General features: G+C 40.1%; 1 protein-coding gene across 2 annotated transcripts; it reads right to left on the reverse strand.

Moving 5' to 3' along the window:
• Nucleotides 1-764: 764 nt before the first annotated feature.
• Nucleotides 765-19242, reverse strand: FASTKD2 (FAST kinase domains 2). Of its 2 annotated transcripts, XM_032859973.1 has the most exons (13): nt 18992-19242; nt 18624-18742; nt 16964-17784; nt 13762-13865; nt 13001-13109; nt 12377-12500; nt 11966-12105; nt 10286-10458; nt 6171-6334; nt 4984-5190; nt 4502-4580; nt 2977-3091; nt 765-962 (listed from the first exon to the last, which is right to left on the reverse strand). In XM_032859973.1, exons 3-13 carry the CDS (start codon nt 17684-17686, stop codon nt 843-845), a joined length of 2058 nt encoding a protein of 685 aa, XP_032715864.1. In that variant the 5' UTR covers nt 17687-17784; nt 18624-18742; nt 18992-19242; the 3' UTR covers nt 765-842. The 2 variants fall into 2 exon arrangements, with proteins under 2 accessions (XP_032715864.1, XP_032715863.1); XM_032859972.1 differs by lacking the exon at nt 18624-18742.
• Nucleotides 19243-19262: the final 20 nt, after the last annotated feature.

Below are 19262 nucleotides of genomic sequence, written 5' to 3' on the forward strand. Positions count from 1 at the left end.
CCACAGTGAGTCAAACACTAGGTAGACAGCTATACCGCAGATCTGAACAAATATTTCAATAAAAGAATTAACAAACAATTGAAAAACAGTCCTCAGGTCTGATTCCCAACATAGTTCAGCTATATATTTAAGCTCAAAGACTTCATGAAATGGTGGGAAATGGAAAGGGGAAAGGAGGGAAAGGAATGATCTCAGCAATGGCCAAAGTGATGTGAGCAATCCAAGGCCTAATAAATTTGGCCTCCTTGACATCTCTGCACGGTCTCTTCCGCGCATCTCTCAGCGTGGCCCACGAACCACTTCCATCTCAAGTGCCTGTTGCGAATGCAGACGCCCGACCCGCACCCGTTCTGCACATGCTACTTCCATGTCTTCTCACACGCGCTGCAGTTCGAGCACTCGGCTAAACTGCCACGTGGTCAACACTGGAAAACGTGGTCAATGCCCGAGTCCCAGAACTGCTTATAGCAAGAGTGCAGATGTACAGATTTTGAACACAAGACCTGCCCAACCACCTCAGCAGCAGCCCATCACAACTAAGGAACCAGTGTTTAATGCATGAAAGCTAAAAAGCAAAAGTAAAACCTACAGCCCATGAATCTGTCAAATATCTGGGACCTAGAAAGAATAGGTATGGTTGGAAAAGTGACCCTTCTGGGGTCACCTTCGAAAATGCTAAGAACATTTCTTCCACTCTTAAAACTGATTTTAATGGTGAACTGAAGCGTCACGTTCTGCTACGTTGAGCAGTCAGGTGAATTCCATTGACAACTGAATTGTAGTCTTTATTAAAATTCTTTTACAAACTTATGTCTGCTAATACGAAAAGGCTGCTTTGACTTTTAACACGTGCTTTGCAGATTTACATCAGCAGTAAGAAAGGCTTCAGTTGAGTAGAGTTTGGTCTTCAAAAATGTGATTACATCCTTCTTCTCCAGCCTTTCCACCTCCCAGTTATGGACCTTACCAAAGAAAGGGGAAAATCATCAGTTTGCAAGAAGACAATGACATGTAAAATAAAAACTAGTTTTGAGATCCAAGCATATCAAAGTAACATCAAGCCAACTTTAAAAGAAAACAACAAAAAAACAAGTGTTATCACTACATTTGTATCTTCAGGGTAAATACCCAGTAGTGCAATTGCTGGGTCATAGGGTAGTTCTATTTTCAACTTTTTGAGGAACCTCCACACTCTTTTCCAGAGTGGCTGCACCAGCTTGCATTCCCACCAACAGTGTAGGAGGGTTCCCCTTTCTCCTCGTCCTCGCCAACGACTGTCCTTTCCTACCTGGTTAATTTTAGCCATTCTGACTGGTGTGAGATGGTATCTCATTGTGGTTTTGATTTGTATTTCCCTGATGCCGAGTGATGTGGAGCACTTTTTCATGTGTCTGTTGGCCATTTGGATGTTTTCTTTGCAGAAATGTCTGTTCATGTCCTCTGCCCATTTCCTGATTGGATTATTTGTTCTTTGGGTGTTAAATTTGGTAAGTTCTTTATAGATTTTGGTTACAAGCCCTTTATCTGATATGTTATGTGCACTCGCATGTTTACAGCAACAATGTCCCCAGTAGGCAAACTATGGAAAGAGCCTAGATGTCTATCAACAGATGAGTGGATAAAGAATATGTGGCATATATATACAATGGAATACTATGCAGCCATCAAAGAAAAACCCCAAATCTTGCCATTTACAATGATGTGAATGGAACTAGAGGATATTATGCTAAGCAAAATAAGTCAATCAGAGAAAGACAATTATCGTATGACCTCACTGATATGAGGAATTTGGGAAACAAGACAGAGGATCATAGGGGAAGGGAGGGGAAAATGAAACAAGATGAAACCAGAGAGGGAGACAAACCATAAGAGACTCTTAATCTCGGGAAACAAACTAAGGATTGCTGGAGGGAAGGGAAGTAGGAGGGATAGGGTGGTAGAGGGATGGGTGGCTGGATTATGGATATTGGAAAGGGCATGTGCTATGGTCAGTGCTGTGAATTGTGTAAGACTAATGAATCACAGAACTGTACCGCTGAAACAAATAATATATTATACGTTAATTTAAAAAAACAAGTGTTATAAATTACTCATATTTTAAAGGTTTAGTAAGACTATGTGCTAGGGTTGAAGAAAGCTCTACCAGTGAAAATTCGAAAAACTTTAAAGGCCCTCTAATGGGTGCAAAAACTCTTTTCTTGGAATAATCTTCCTGAGAATCCCTATAATATCCATTAGGGGGAGAAAGTCTTAAATAGTAGCCCATTAAGAGAAACGTGGCATCTTAACCTCAATAACCTGCACATAATCCACATTTGGATACAGAAATACCATAATGAAGATGAGAATTTCACACTTCACCTTATGTGCAAAACCAAGTGAGTGGCATTTAGACAGATACAGATATAGACAGAGATATAGAAATATATATGTAGATAGATTCATTCATAAGGTTCTTGCTCCATACAGAGACATCTGGAAAGGCTGGCCTAGCAAAGCTGCAGAGCTCAGAATCAAAATGAGGTGTGAGAAGGAGGAGAAAGAACTCTCTTCTCACACCCATCTAGCTTTTTCCAGTGACAAACACCTGACAACAGCCTCACACCAGCCCATGATAACACAAAGCTTTAATTCACATCTTTACTTCCCTTGTTCAAGAAACTCTGGAAATTGAGTACCATGTCATGGGCCTTAAGTAAAATAAGAAAACAAATTATTTACATCTTCCTCTTAACAAAAAGGAATAAAGTTTACCAAACGTAGCACTTATAAAACTCCTAGTAAATAATAGTTGCCGCTGAGCAGGAACCACATCATGCACAGAAATGTTCTTTTCCAAAGAAAACATAACTAAGGTACTTATTCCAACACTGCCGACAATTCCCCTAGAGTCCTCGTAACCAAGCTCAACCACAAAATCCCCAGCAGAATGGACATCAGTAAGGGAAAAGTATTCCGTTTGCATTTTTTTCTTACCAAGATTATGTGAAAACCCATTATTTTCAAATGTCGCAATTTCATAGCAAGGAATCCTCTGGGATGGGCTAAATCCAAACAGTAAGTAGATCTAGGAACACACAGTACAGCTACTCTGAAAATGAAAATGCACAAAGGAAGACCCATTAGTAATGAGATTACATCTACAATTGGGCTGCATTCCTCTTTGGAGATTTCAAAGTCGAGTTCTCTGCTGACCACAGTTGTCACCGTTCCCTCCTACCCAACTGTTCTCCACCTCCTTGTTACTTGGCCTCTGCAAATACTCCAGTATATGAAGGCTACAGAAACCAAAAGCTTATAATAACGCTTTACATGATTATCTCTCAACCATCTTTAAGGATGGCTATATTCTTGATGAGCAAAATATCCAAACAGGAAAGCATTTAATGGCCTTCCTGTGTAGCGTTAATCTCTGTTCTAAATATAATTATTTATGCTACTAGAAGTACTGATGTAAATAAACCAAATGGCAAATGCTCTCGTGGTACATATTGTCTCCCAGAGAGAGCAGCATTTAAAAACCAGAAAGGAGAGAGCAAATACAAAGAAGAAAATACGAAGAGAAAGGCCAGACTGTTAAAATGATAAAATCTGTACGTGTAACGAAACGTGGAAGGTGTAATTTGTTTTTTTCATTGTTCTTGGCCTTTTGGAAAGATTAAGTTGGTTGGAGGGAAAACAAGACCTTTGTATCCTTACTGTCTTCTATTATACTTTGGCTGTTATCTGAGATAGCATAAAAGAAATGTTATTTTTTAAAGGAATGCTCATTATTTCCTTACTTCTCCTCAGTACTTTAGGCTGAGAGCTACTATATTATTAGGCCCAAACAGTGCAGTACCTGAAAACGAAAAATAATCTTTCACAGAGGTCTGAGAGAAAGCCTTTCTTTCAGGGGAGATGGGTAACGTGTATAGGGAGGGTCACAGTGAAAAAGACGGCCGAGGAACAAGCTAGATGGATTCAGAAAAGGGGTAAAGGTTACAGAGTTGGAAGAGAATGGAAAGGCATGAGCGGACAGAGTGTGAAGCCCTACAGGTTTCCAACGTTCTCTGCCTCTCTCTACGGTAGTTATGTGCACATCCTGTGAAGCAATGAGGACAGAAGTTCCTTGGGGTCACAATCCATGTCTGACTCATCTTTGTGTGCCCCGCAGGGCCTAGTAGCGCCTTTCCACAAAGACTGACTGAACACGCGGTGTGTGGTGCAACAGGACCTGAAGCATCTGCACGGATAGTTTCAATCACGTTAACCTTGTTTTACTGTAGTACTCAGCTAAAACCTAATCTGTAAAAATTGCCTAGTTCATTACATGGCTCAACTCCAGTCCACTGTCTTTAAGGAACGTCTGCATTTACACCTACGCAGTAGATTAATGGAGGAGTCTCTTGGTATATCACAGGCTTTGCAGAAACAGGTCTTAGTATTGTTACTGCTATTTAATATGAAGTCTTTGAGAATTAAATTCAGAAAGCTCAGCAAGTGAATGTATGTCAGCAACCTTTGAATATCTGCAGAAGTTACCGCGTCGGAAAATGGAAGCACTTGACTCCTGTTAATATCCATCCTGACTTCAAAATCTGAAAGAAAACAATTAATTTTTCAAACATTGCTCAAAGTGATATTCAGTTTCAAAATATATACTAACACTACCAATAATGATAATGGCATCAGACACAACGTATGATGAGCTTACGATGTGCCAGACTCCAGTCTGGAATTTACACGCATCATTCATCTCATTTATTCATCACGGGAACCATATGAGGTTCCACTACACTTACTGCCATTTTATGGACAAGGGGAAGGAGGCGAGCAGCTCGCGAACACATCACTGGCACGTACAGAGCAAGACTCCCAACCTGGCAGTCCAGCTCCGGAGCCAACACTCCACTAACCTACCATGGAAAACTCTTCATCTTTGCCCGAAATAAAGGAAAAGAAGTAAAATACAACAGAGGAAAATCACAGAGACCCCCATACCGATATGATAATTGTGTGGCAACTGTATGTCTTTTGAGAAGTATCCTTCTCCCAGAAGGCTACTTAGTGCGTCTGCCACCTTCACATTTTGATATAATGTCGTGGATGACCGTGGTGGCAGGTCGAAGTCTACGGCCTTGTGACAAGGTACATCCAGTTTTAGGCAAGCAGCCAAAATACGAAGCTTGTGAGCATTGCTCTCGTCACCTAAAAAAAGGAGAAAGAAAAATATACAGTTAAGAAGAAATATTAACGTCAAGCTTAAGACATTGTATTAATGTACCTATATTGCTAATGATCTGTTTCTTATCAGGAGGAACCTCTGTGTCTCCCTAGTTCCCACAGAGCCTACATCAGTGCCCGGTATTTGATAATGCTTTAAAGTTTAGAAGATCTTTGTAGGTGACTTAGTGTAAACTCTTCACTGAATGATGAGCAATGCCCAGGAAAGTTCAAATGCCTTATGATTAACCAAAGGCCAAGCTGGGACTCAAATCCATGTTTCCTGGGTTTAGGGATGTTTCCCCCCACTATCACTGCCTTAAAAAATCAGCATGTGCTATTCCTGCTTCACAATTTGACTTTGGGATTTTCTAACATTGTTCTTAAAAGAATTTAAACTTCTCTATTTTCAGACACATTACTGAATTTTGTACATCCAGCCAGATACTGCTTTTCTTTCTAAAGATCCAAAGTCAAAAATTAATTTCGTTCCAAGAGTAAGTTAAGTTCACTACTTTGGAAACTATCTGAATGCTTGATCTAAAAGCTTGTGTCCTCATTACAGGCCAGGAGTGACAAAGTGATTAGGGCTGCAAAAGCTGACTTGAACTCAGCTCCAAAGGTGGTATGTAAGGATTAGGAAATACCAACGCCTCCGATCAAGGCATAAAGAACATGGTGAACATGCAGCCTTTGCACAAGTGCAGACGGTGTAAATGAAAGCAATAATGGGGATGTGTTTCTGATCCTTGCCTTCTATACGTAAGAGTCTGTCATTAAAGGAGGCTGCCTAGGTTTGCTGGCTTGAAGCACCGACCTCTGACTTCACCATTTTGGGTCCTTTCCTCAGGAGCATCTGCATGTTTTAACTAACTCTGCTCTAACAATGACCCCATTCAGAATCACAAGGTAGCTAGCGAGTGGGACTGCCTTATTTCTGTCACAACCGTATACTGACATCACACCTGGTATCAGCAGCTCCTTGATGACATCCTTTTGGAGAAGTGGATTAATAAGGGCCATGGGGAAATGGTTCATCAAGCAAAATGAACACACAGCATTCAATAGATTTTCAGAAGAGATGTTGTGAAGATAACCCGTCAGAGAATTAGCCATAACTTCTTGGAACCTTCAAGGTAACAAAGAAAAGTCAGCTTTCAAATATAAATAGAAAACAAGGTTGTGGTAGGGAAAGCGGGGTGTCAGAGAACCAACGGCTTTAAGGAATCCAAAGAAAGGAAGTTAGAAAATCAGACGGGCAGTATCCGCATGTCTTTCGGGTCAGGTGCCTATCTCAGAATAAATATAGATTCTCAATAAATCTTAGTTGGCTACTGCTACATGTCTTGTACAGAAGTATTTACTTCATAGGCTGTGACCCATTTAATTACTATTAACACTTTATGGGGCAGGTATTCTTCTTCTTCTCACAATAAAGAGGAGTAAACAGGTTCAGAGAGGTTGAGGAACTTGTCCAAGAACAAACAGCAGGAAGTAGCAGAGACAGCACTGGAATGCAAGTTGTCAGGCTCCAGAGCCTTCTAATCATTCTCCTGAATTTCTACCATGAGTATGTCTGTAAGGTCTGGAACACTCCCAGTTTTACAAGCAATTAAAATTCTCTAGCGATCAATATTCTGAGTTAAAAGAACTTCCAGCCTAACCCTACCATGTGGAACTAATGTTCTACAGCACGACAAAGCAGTTAAGCACAGATGAAGAGAGCGAAGATCAAATTAGGTGGGGTCCCGGGGCGCCTGGTGGCTCAGTGGTTAAGCCTCTACCTTCAGCTCGGGTCATGGTCCCGGGGTCCTGGGATCGAGCCCTGCATCGGGCTCTCTGCTCAGCGGGGAGCCTGCTTCCCCTTCTACCTCTCTCTCTGCCTCTCTGCCTCTCTGCCTGCTTGAGATCCGTCTGTCAAATAAATAAATAAAATCTTTAAAAAAAAAAAATTAGGTGGGGTCTCTTGCTCAGGGTGACAGGATAATAAATGGCACAGACAGGTTCTGCACCCAGGTTAGGCTTAGGACATAAGCTATCTAAAGTTCTGTAAGAAAAAAATGAATGACATGCAAAGAATGGTGATGGCACACAGGAAAGGAAGTAGACAGAGCAGCTTTGCGGATAAGGAGAATTTCAGGAAGTGGAAAAGATGCAGTGAGCCCTTACGCACAACAAGGCTGTATAGGAAATGGCCTCAGATCAGCTGGGAGGTCCCATGGGTAGCAGCAGATGGCTGAGGAACGGAGTGGGAGGCTGTGACAGGCTAGGGGAGGACTGTGGGAGTTACTATGGGGTGGGAAGAAGGGAACAGGTCCTAGAGACAGCAGTGAGGCAAGAAAGGGTGGGCGGCAGAGGACCGCATTTGGAGACTGGGGGGGTAATCACCTCTTGGATCTTCTCCTCCCACTTCTATACCTCCTGCTTTAGTTAACACCCAACTTTACACATGCTCTGTTGTTCTTTCCTCCCTGACATGAATATGGTGTCGCTTCTGCTCAGAATCTTCTTTCCTGCTTATCTTTCTATGGTTGCCTCCTATCTCCCCACCTTTGAGGATCTGCTCAGATACCACCTCCTCCAGGCAGCACTGCTTGGAGGTAGCCCCATATCACCAGGCTAGCGTCCTGCAGCATCCTTCCTCTACTGTCATATATTCTGCATAAAATCTATCACTCCAATTTTCATGCTGTCTTTAACTGCCAAAATCTGTGTCAACCTCACCCATTACACAGAATCCTGGCAAAAAGGACTATGTCATGGGAAGCCTGGCTGGCTCGGTTGGTGGGGCATGTGACTCATGATCTCCGGGTTGTGAGTTCAAGTTCCATGCTGGGTGTAGAGATTACTTAAATATCTTAAAAAAAAAAAAAAAAAAAAAAAAAAAAAAAAAGGATTGTGTCTTTCTCATCTTTGTCCTGAGTACCCAAGTACTTGGTATAGGTTTTCTGGCTAAATAAACCAATTTAGATAAGGAAGACACAAAGGAGAGATGTTTGTAGAAAAAGATGAATCAAGAATAAGGATGTACAACAAGTTGTATCCATTAAATATTATAGCTTTTTACACGTTTATCATGAGATGAATAAGTAAAAGTGGTTTTAAAAATCATTTCATACAGTTTTTAGTAAATAACTGATGGAGGAAGAGGAGAGGGAAGGGAGAAGGAAGAGGAAGCAGGAAAAGAGAAAGAAGAAGAAGATCTATGGTGACCACAAGTAAGCCACAGGCGTTCTGGAGTTCAGGAGCACACTGATGCAAATCTGGGATTATCTACGGGGTGGCAAGTACAGATCATGAAGAAAAAAAAGGACTGAAGTGACAGTTGAAAAGCTAAATGTTTTCTTTCTTGGGTTTTAAACCCAGGAACACACTCTGGATTTAATAGACCCTCTCTCCCAGAAGCCACCACATAAATAAAATTATTAATGTACCACATGTGGATATACAATGTGCTAAGCCAAATTTTCTACCACTCTCTGCTAATAAACTTCTCAAATGCTCTGAGTTAGCCTGCTTCTAAAAATCCACCACCGCAGCCGAAGACACCATCATCCTCTCTCTCCCCCCTGAAGTGTTCCTTTGGTACCTCCATTTACTGCCTTCCTCTGGAAATCCAAGGCTTGACTCTTTAAGTAGTCTGGAAGAAAAGATGCAATAACGTGGACCAAGCTGTCTCTTGGGATGGCCACAGTGAACTGAAAAACTCCTTAACCACCCAGCGTTTGTTCTCCTAATACCATGGAATCTGTGTGGCTGTTCCTGGAGTTCTACTTACCACTCAGCTTGACACTGTCAAGAAAGTGCTAAAGGTACATGGGAGCCAGCCTCAGAAGAAAACCAATCGAGGGGAACAGAAGACGACGAAATTTGGGGGATACTTGGAAACCTTCATTAGATGCCTATTCTGTGCCAGGTCTTGTGCTAAATTCAGAATAACAAGAACCTGGGTCTGACTCTGGAGAGCTTTCCAGCTGAGAAGCAGACACAGGCTTTCTGACAAATAATCCCAGCTCTGTGTCAAGGTTCAACCAGAGATTCATATAAGGTGTGACAAGCACAGGGGCTCTGGCGGCAACAAGCCGGGAAGGCACAGGAAATGTGGCACGAGCCAAGTTCTTCAGTACAGTGCAGGCTACGGCGGGCAGCTGGAGGCCAGCCCTTCTTTGGGTATGTACTCCAAAGGGAGGGTGTGGGACCCAAACTCAATCGGATCTTCTCTTTTAGAAATCCGAATCCTGACGGAAACCCCAAGGACAGAAAGCCGCTGAACTCGCTCACCTGATGGCGGAGACGGTCTGTGACTCCTGCCACTGAGACCCTCGGAACTGGTCTAGTTTACTCCTGCCATCCTGCGGCTACCCTGCAACTCTTTTACACAGATTCACCCACTTAATCCTCTTAAAGACTCAATGTGATCAGGAGTAACTCTTATGTCTTCTCCCCATTTTAACAGATGCAGAAACCCAAACACAGATCAGTGGCTTGCCAAAAGTTAAGTAGCTTATGAATGGCAGAGCCGGGCTTCAAACCCGAGTAATACATCTCCAGAGTCTGCGCTTCTACAAAAATGGCATCTTACATTTTCTTTCATTTTTAGTGAACTCTAACTGATCCAGAGAGGTAGAAAAGATGTTCTGGGTGGAAAGCAGAGGTAGGAAAGAGCCCAGTATGTCTGAGGAACTGCTGTATTTCGTAGTAGAAACGCAAGGTTGTGGTTAAAAATGAAAATTACAGAAAGCAGTAATTTGGGACCAAATGAATAGTCACGGTCAAAACTGAACTATGAACTCAGGGGCTGAGGGAATAAGCTAGGAGAGTTTCAAATGAAGACTCCTACGCTGAATTAACAAATAAAACCATAAAGAACAAAGAAACAAGCAAGACGACAAAAAAAAAAAAAAAAACACAGCAAAAAAAACTTCACAAATAAAGACTACCAAGCCTTGTTTCTTGATACAGATGGCAGCCACGGATGTGCTCACTTGTAACAATGTATTAAGCTTATGATAACACGTAACATTTCCTTGAAGTATGTTATGTGGCGATAAAAAAAAATTGTAAAAGAACCAGTACATACTCTGAGGTCTGGCATTTGTAGAAGTGATTGAGAGAAGAATACACATGAAGAATACTGATAATGCTTTTCATGTTTAAAGACGCAGGATCAGCTATCACTTTCTTCATGAACACGTCCATCAGATCAGTATGTCGAAAGCCAAGGTTTTCAAATAAAATGAGGAGAAAGATAACCTTTAAAAAAGAATGAATTGAGGAAAACTTTTTAATAATTATAGAATGCTAATTTTTTTTAGAGCTCAAAAAATTAAAACAGCAATAGAACTGGCTGAAGAGAATATTCCCTAAAAAGAAAAATTCTCTTTTCCTCACAAAATCCATTCCAGCAATTCCTGAATTAGATATTAAGTTAATAAGCAACCCCTTTTCATAAATGAGAACCAGAGCATACAATGGTTTCCATAATTCCATCTCCTTTAAAAATAAATCCTTTCTTACAACATCAGATCTAAAAACTACCTTAATATACAATGGAGTATTACTCAGCCGTCAGAAAGGATGAGTACCCAGCTTTTGCATCAACATGGACGGGACTGGAGGAGATTATGCTGAGTGAAATACGTCAAGCGGAGAGAGTCAATTATCATATGGTTTCACTTATTTGTGGAGCATCACAAATAGCATGGAGGACATTAGGAGAAGGAAGGGGGAAATGAAGGGAGGGAAATCCAAGGGGGAGATGAGAAACAAACTGAAGGTTTCAGCGGAGAGGGGAGGGGGATGGGTTAGCCCAGTGGTGGGTATTAAGGAGGGCATGGACTGCATGGAGCACTGGGTGCTATACACAAACAATGAACCTTGGAACACTACATCAAAAACTAATGATATACTGTATGGTGACTAACAGATCATAATTAAAAATACCTTAAATATACCCCTTCTAAGGTTTTTCCAAATGACCAACTCAATTTTGAACTATTCCCTCTTCCAAACCTAGACCGTTTCTACATTCAAAACATGTAAGAGGTAACTCAAAAATTTCTATATTCAACATTGAGTTGTACAAATGAGAACAGACATTAAATATACTGTGATTAAATTAAAATTTCCAGTTCACTTCTCATGTCCCTCTTGGAGATTCTATTAGTATTTCTCTTTCCAAAACCAATTTTCATGGCAAACTCAGTATGCACCTTACCCTCCAAAGTAAAGTGAACCTAGGGACTGAACACAATTTCCACTGTTTCAGTATAAAAAGAAGCTTTTACCAGCTGCTTCATTAGATGTTTGTATTACTAATACAGCCCCTGGAAGAAACAAAACAACTTCCCATAAACAGAAGATAGACATGGTCACTAAGTAATGACATTTTACCCTTCAAAACGCAGAAGTCTGTCACATCATCTGTTTTTACTATTCTAAGTCTAAAAAAGAAAAATAGAAAGATAGAAATAATCCTAATTATCCAAATTATCATACTATCTTTTTAAAAACCAAGAGAGGAACAAACTTTGGACAACACAGTTTCTCTTTCAGAAAGATGGTTAAAAGATTAAATAATATATTAACAGGAAACTCCTAGACAGAATGATAAAGAGATTCTTTCAAAAGTCATTTCAACTAGGAATATTTTGGTCTCTTAACTGCTATAAAGCTGATACAGAAATACCCAGAATGTTAAATGAATTGATCTGCTTCTTGAAAGTTTCTGAGGCTTATTCTAAACTGTTAATAAACTTACTTGCTTTAACTTCCAGATGTCAATAGTCGTAGCCACATAATCTGCTATTCCCTTAAAAAGATCTAAATTATGGTACCGGAGGTCTCTGCAAGACTGCAATATGTTGATGAGTACTTTAAAAGGACACCCATGGATATTACCTTTAAAAATGAGTTAAATAAACAAACAAAAATTACCAGATAGCTTTGAATGTAAAATCCAAGATCCTCTACACTCAAAATGTTTGTTTCTTTAGAAAAATATAGCACTGTATTTTGTAAAAGACAAACACAAAAAAACTAAAGGCAAAATTAAATTTAGATCTAATCATATCATCAGTTATTGTCTGTATAACAGTAAAGTTTTTAAAACAAATGTAGTCCAGAACAGTAGGTCAGATGCTAAAAATCATGAAAGAAAAACTCCCCTTACCTATGACCATCTTACTGCATTCATCCAGGAGAACAAGAGAGCGGTGATTCATGGCAGCTAATGCTTCAAACATGTACTGGCCATTCAAATCAGAAAATCTGTCTAATTCTCTCAAGGCTTTCATCTAAAGAAAAACAAACTTCAATTTATAATCTCTGGCAAAGTAATTTAAACTTTTATTTTTAAGTAAAAAGGATAAAGTTTGAGCAAAGGGACTCAAAGAAATATACAGGTCAAATATATACATTTATATACACGGGGCACCTGGGAGGCTCAGTGGGTTAAGCATCCAACTCTTGGTTTCAGCTCAGGTCATGATCTCATGGGTGGTGAGAGTGGGCCTGGTGTTGGGGCTCAACACTCAACGAGGAGTCTGCTTGAAGACTGTCTCCCTCTGTCCCTCCTCTCACTCCCACATGTATTCTCTCTCTCAAATAAATAAATAAATCTTTAAAAATATGTATATATTCATATATACAAATAAATACAAATCTACTTCTATTACTTCACTCTAGCAAAATTGAACCTAAAGGCACAACAAAGTCTAGAAACTAAGAGCAGATAATAAGAAATTTTTTTTTTTTCAAATCTTACCCACTTTAAGAAAATTCAAAATGTGTTTACCTCCAGTTTCCTTTTAAGAGCAATTGGTGCATCTTTTCCAACACATCTTATCAGAGCTTGTAATGTAAAGACACGTTCTATTTTCCAGACTCGCTGATCAGCTAGTATCCTGTAATTAAACACAATAAATACCACAATCCTAAATTCTGAAAACCAGAAGAATTATTTTAGAAGTCATACGGTCGAGCTCCTACTTCTAGGCGAGGAAGATGGACCCTACAGAAATAATCCACCTGCCCAAGGGAATGTAAGTAAAGATTGAAGACCAACGTAGCACTATTTCCTCTCACATTATTCTACTATCACGAACAAACAAACCACATCAGGAGATTATAGTAAGATATCCCAATGCATAGGCAAAGACAAAGGAAATTAAGTCCTATTCTCACTGACCTATGACATTAGATCAGTTGCATTCATTTTATAAATTATAAAACTCAAGCTCTTTTTTGGGCCAGGTCCTTATCATGTAATCCCACAAAGTACCCAGGTAACTGTTAGGAGCTGAATACATGTCCATGTACTCCCAGCCCACATCAGTTATAAGATCAATTTAGAATTCAACGTCCCCCATACTTTTTTTATGGTGGACCCTAAAAGAAGCATTATTTCTAGTGATCCAGAATCAGGATTTTAAGTTTAATAAGATATTAAAGTCCCTCCCCACCCAAATAAGGCAAGTCAACTTTCATTGTGGTTTTGATCTGAGATATACACGGAGTAGAGAATGCCACATGAAGAAAGCATAGGAGAGTGCTTACCGCAAACCTGCTCGAAGAACGTCCACATTCTTACATGGCTCCATTGCCTCTAAAACAGCTGACAAGACTGAAAGACATTTCTCATCACACTCATTGATACGTTCCTATTGAAAAAATTACAAAAACACTGCAGATAAGCCTATTGGAGACTACCTCACCTAAGCAAAAGCACTGAAGCTTTCAATTAAGTGATTAAGTATCAAACCAATAATTCATAGTCAGCCCACGATAAACATCTTTGAGAAAAAAATGTCATATGTAGTGAATTTTCCAAATAACCAATACACACTTTTACCTCTCAACACATTTTTTGCATTTACCATTACTACTGAAAACCCACTTGATATTGATTGCATTCCTCTGCTTCTGAAATAACTTTTATCAAACACAATTTTTACTTCTTCTTAGGACTCAAGCTCAGCATGAAGACAAGGGGCAATCGGTCCATTCCTAAAGAACCTTAGACAGCTGTCCTCTTACAACTTCTCTATATGCTTTCCTGGCATCAAACTGTAACTTCAGTTGTGAATCTTCTCATCCACATCTGCTATCACATTTTACCACCACTATCTGGATATCAAGGGGAGCCCCAGGCTCTGGTTTCTTCCAGATCTCTTGGGTTGAGGCACTTATCTAGATTCTAGAAATGACAGAGGGCATAATTCAGAAAGTTAATAGTAATGACACAGCTTACTTAGTGCTCTACAATTTAATCACAACCAATTCATACACCTCACAAGAGTAGTTGTCATCACAGGTGGGAAACTTGGGCTGAAAGAGGTATGCTCTTTTGCTAAAATGGCATGACTAACAAGGCACAAAGTCTCAGGTCAAAATCAGGTACGAAGTAGAAATGGAAACGGCTGAAAGAAAAAGAAAGGAGGGTTTCCAGAGCAATTTACAACATTCCATCAATATCTGCTGTGAAAGAAAAGACTGTTTGGCTAAAAGGCAAATTCACTAATGACTTACTGACCTTTCATCTTTAGCTAAAATGTCTTTACAACATTCCAACAAGTCAATGAGACACAATCATACATATATTTATTCTGACTCCAAATATCCACTCATACTGGACCAATGCAGATGCTATGCTGATTTGGATACCTGTCCAAAATCTAGTAAAAGCACTACCAACCGGGTAGTGACTTATTATAATCACTTTTAAATAACTACATAGGGAATACAGTCTACCAAATAAACATGGATATATTGTATGGTTTAAACACACACACACATAAAAATTCATTCTTAATGAAGGACATACAGAAATCACAGTAACATAAAAAGTTAAAAACTCATATCCTTAAAAACTTAATTTTATAATAGGATAGGACTATAGGGGCACCTGGGTGGCTCAGTGGGTTAAAGCCTCTGCCTTCAGCTCAGGTCATGACCTCAGGGTCCTGGGATTGAGCCCCATATCAGGCTCTCTGCTCACCAGGGAGCCTGCTTCCTCCCGCTCTCTGTCTGCCTCTCTGCCTACTTGTGATCTCTGTCTGTAAATACATAAATAAAATCTTAGGGGAAAAAAAAAAAAGGATAGGACTATATATGAGATCATCCTTAAGAAATTTAAAAATTATTTAATTCTGATCACTGAGTCTAGAAGTCTGAGATGTCCACCCTTAAAAGGTAAATTATTACTTCAATGGACTATCATTTCTTCATCACATCTGGTGCTTCAGTGAGATCAAAGAGGACACTGACTCCCTTGTTTGAAACTAAAAGTGGCTCTTTTAACCAAGTTCACCCTTCCTCCAGTCCATTTCTAAAATATAAAGTTGAACATGTAAACACTTTGCTTAAAATACTTTAATGGATCCCCCAGTGCCCATATGATAATTCCAAACTCCTTATGCGGGCAGAAAAGGCTCTTTATGATTTAATCCCTCTCCTCCCGTTTCCAGCCTCACAACTTGCTCTTACACCCGTAACTGCTACTCCCGTCAGAATTACACAATTTCTTCCCTACTCCCTCAAACACATAACCCCAGCAGTTTATACTTCAGCACCACTGAACTACTTTCAGCTCCCCAAACCTGCTGAACTTTTCTTCTGGATGGAGAGGCAATCCTCTTCTTCAAATACCACCTCCTTCACTATCCATCTTTCACTCACAAACTGCTGCTCATTCCTTGGATTCAACCTGGCTATCATCTCCTACTGAGCTTAAATCCTTGTTCTACCATGAACTAGGGGTTTGTTAATTCACTCAGCAAATTAAGACCTACAAATATGATATTAACAGAAAGGTAAACTTGGGCAGGATATTTAACCTAAGCCTAAATTTCTCTAATCACTAGTAAGATGAAAGCAACTGTTTTAAAAGGTACACTGAGGATTACATGAGGCAATTCTGTTTTCAAACTATATGCATATATCTCTGCCTCAAACTCTAATCCTGTATCCTCCTCCTGTCTCCTCTTCCCACCATAAAGGCCTTCTCCTAAGTTAGAAGTCTGTTATACACTCCTACAAGACAGAATTTTTCTTTCACTGTGCTAGAAGCTCTCCTGTGGCCATTATTTTGTCCATAAGTATATTCCCTTGAGCTCAGCTCAGTTCCTATACTGTAGCAAATGTCTGATTTACTAGATGACATTGGTTAGTTTTGCAATTGCCTACAAAATATGTCTTCTCCTTTATGTTATAAGGACAAGAATCACGTCTTCTAAATCTCTCTAGTGACATGTGTAGTAAACTGACACATAATTGACACCAAATAAATGTTTACCATATGAATAAATGAACTCATTAGCTGTTTGACTTTAGCCAACATCACTAAATCTGTTTCCTCATCTGCAAAACTGAGGTAAACATTGACCTGGCAGGGCTATTGAGAGGATTAAATAAGTAAAAAGTGTAGGTACTCAATAAATATTAGTTCTCCCCTCTTCTCTCTTACCTTCAACTAACCAACCTTTTCTTGTATATTTGATATCTCTTCTCATTTTAGTTTATTACTATTAGTCACCTCTGGCAAAGAAAAATGGTGCAAGCTTTCATAAATTTCCATAGCAAAAGGAAGGAAAGACCTGGTTAACTTATGGTCTCTAAATCATATATATGCAGAAATAAATATAAACTACCTATTCCACTAATAATTTCTTCCAAGGAGGATACATCTCTATTTCCCCCTCATTCTTTTTAAGATGTGCCAGCCGTGTAAAGTGATATTTACATCTCCTTTTGATTTTACCTGGACCACCCTCAGCAAAGTCTGTACCAGCAGAGTGTTCTGAGGAATTCCAAGCTTCACCATAGCATGAAGACTGAACAGCAGGTGGTCATAGTGCATGATCTTGGATTCTCTCATCATTTGTTCACACAGCTGATTAAATGCAGGGTGGTTAAACATTAGTTGCTTTTCAACACGCTTCTGGTCATCAGACATCCGCTTAGCAATTATCCACATTGCTGAAAAATAGTTACTACTGGGAAATGTAGGTCGTTCTGAAAATTTATCTAACACATCACTCAAAGAACTACACTCCTCAGACAGTTTTTTATTGTTGACAGGTGTTGGTTTTGTTTCCTTGGTGAGCACATCTTCACTGGAGGCCTTATGATGAAATGCTGCCTTCTTCAATGCATTATCAGGGTCAAGAGAGTGTTTTGAATCAAATGACAGTCTTCTAGGACAAAGCGGTCCGTCAACTGTAAGGACTGTTTCAGTGCCTACTCCCTTCGTTTGAAAATTATCTCCTGATTTAAAAGTTAAGGCATCCTGAAATAGATGTCTAACAGATGACTGCACTCCATTACCAAAGTCACTTAAAAGAAGGTTTCTTAGGTTCCAGTTTGAATAAACAACTTTTGGTCTGGAAAATCCCAAAGGATACAGCCTTATCGTTCTGCTTATAGGAACTAAAGTACTGAATTGTCTGAGGTTCCAAAAAATGACACCTGCTCTGTTATTCATTGTGCTATCCACTTAAACACTTTCAAATCACTTTAAAGTAGTCTCTGATGCAATACCACTTCAAGAAGGAGTGAAAGAGAAGAAATGCCGTTGTTTTCCTGTAGGGAAAGGAGTTATAAGAGGAATAAAAATTAAAGCAAAACTTTTACTTAATGAAATGAAATGAACTTAATAGACACCGAAGTGGGAACCTATGGAGACTTTAAAGATTAAAACGGTAAAACAACTACAGGGCACCAGGGTGGCTCAGTCAGTTAAGCACCTTTGGCTCAGGTCATGATTCCAGGGTCCTGGATAGAGCCCGGCATAGGGCTCCCTGCTCAGCAGAGAGCCTGCTTCTCTCTCTCCCTCTGCCTGCCGCTCTGCTTACTTGTGCTATCTCTGTCAAACAAATAAATAAAATCTTAAAAAACAAACAGACAAAAAAAAAAAAAATCAGTAAAACTACTTTACCAATATGGGCTTCCTCCACTTCTCCTACAATGTGTAAACTGTCTTAGAGAAGCCAGGTTACCTTGGAAGTAGTCGTTGTAAAAATGAGTTTAAAAAATAAAGTGAAATTACTGGTGAAAAGTGTTCCCACAAAGTTTCTTAAGAAAGGGATTTTACATATGATCTCTTTGATATGAGGAATTTGAGAGGGGGGTAAGGTTGTGGAGGGTAGGGAAGGAAAAAAAAATGAAACAAGGTGGGATGGGGAGGGAGAAACACCTTAACAGACTCTTAATCTCCCGAAACAAACTGAGGGTTGCTGGGGGGTGACGGGAGTAGGGAGAGGGTGGTTGGGGTTCGGACACCGGGGAGGGTATGTGATATGGTGAGTGCTGTGAAATGTGTAAGCCTGATGATTCATAGACCTGTACCCCTGGGGCAAATAATACATTATGTGTTAGTAAAAATAATTTAAAAAGGAAGAAAGAAAGGAATTTTATGTTACCATTGCTTTGGAGATGCCTTCAATGAAAAAGTTTTAACGTTGACGGATCCTTTTTAACATGAAGATTTAGCAACGGCAAACCCGGACTTTCAGAATAGGGACTGGGACAAGAAGAACCGCTGAGGAGAGGAAGCAACAAACCAAAGTGACGCTTGCACGCGGCCTGAGATTGGGAGGGTGACACAATCGGCCAGTATCGCCAGATCTCCTGAAGTGTCAGGAGATAATGTTTCCCAAGCTGGGCCACCCAGTATTAACCCACCTCCCTAAAGTTAAGGCCCAAGCAACTCCTGAGACTCTTCTCCAAAGGCAAGAAGTCTACGGTGTAGCACAACAAAGTGCTCCGCCTATTCTCGTTGCCCACTCACCTGAGGTCAGAACCCCGTGGTCTATATAGGCGCAGCCATGACAGCTTTCCAGCGAGAGGGGCGTATCGCGAGATTTTACGGATCCCTCTTAGGTCAAAAAGCTTACGTTCGCGGTAGTCGGAGAGGTTTGCTCAGTGAGAAGTTTTACCGAAGAGAGCGACTAGTTTCCTTGGGTTCAGGGATAGGGAAAAGCATGAAGCTTTTAAAGACAATGTATGATCGTGTGCCCCAACACCTAGCCTCTCTGGCAGGGTCCCAGACCCTGCGCTCA

Source organism: Lontra canadensis, unplaced genomic scaffold (assembly GCF_010015895.1).
Source record: "Lontra canadensis isolate GAN:19392208 unplaced genomic scaffold, GSC_riverotter_1.0 scaffold18, whole genome shotgun sequence".
NCBI classification, from domain to species: Eukaryota; Metazoa; Chordata; class Mammalia; order Carnivora; family Mustelidae; genus Lontra; species Lontra canadensis.

Excerpts from the sequence above, each read along its gene's own strand:
- FASTKD2 (XM_032859972.1), bottom strand. The coding sequence starts at position 17,686 with ATGAATAACAGAGCAGGTGTCATTTTTTGGAACCTCAGACAATTCAGT. Across the intron at positions 6,335-10,285 it reads TACAAATGCCAGACCTCAGA|GTTCCAAGAAGTTATGGCTA; the intron begins GTATGTACTGGT and ends GTTACCTTGAAG. Across the intron at positions 3,092-4,501 it reads ACTTCTGCAGATATTCAAAG|AGTAGCTGTACTGTGTGTTC; the intron begins GTTGCTGACATA and ends TTTCATTTTCAG.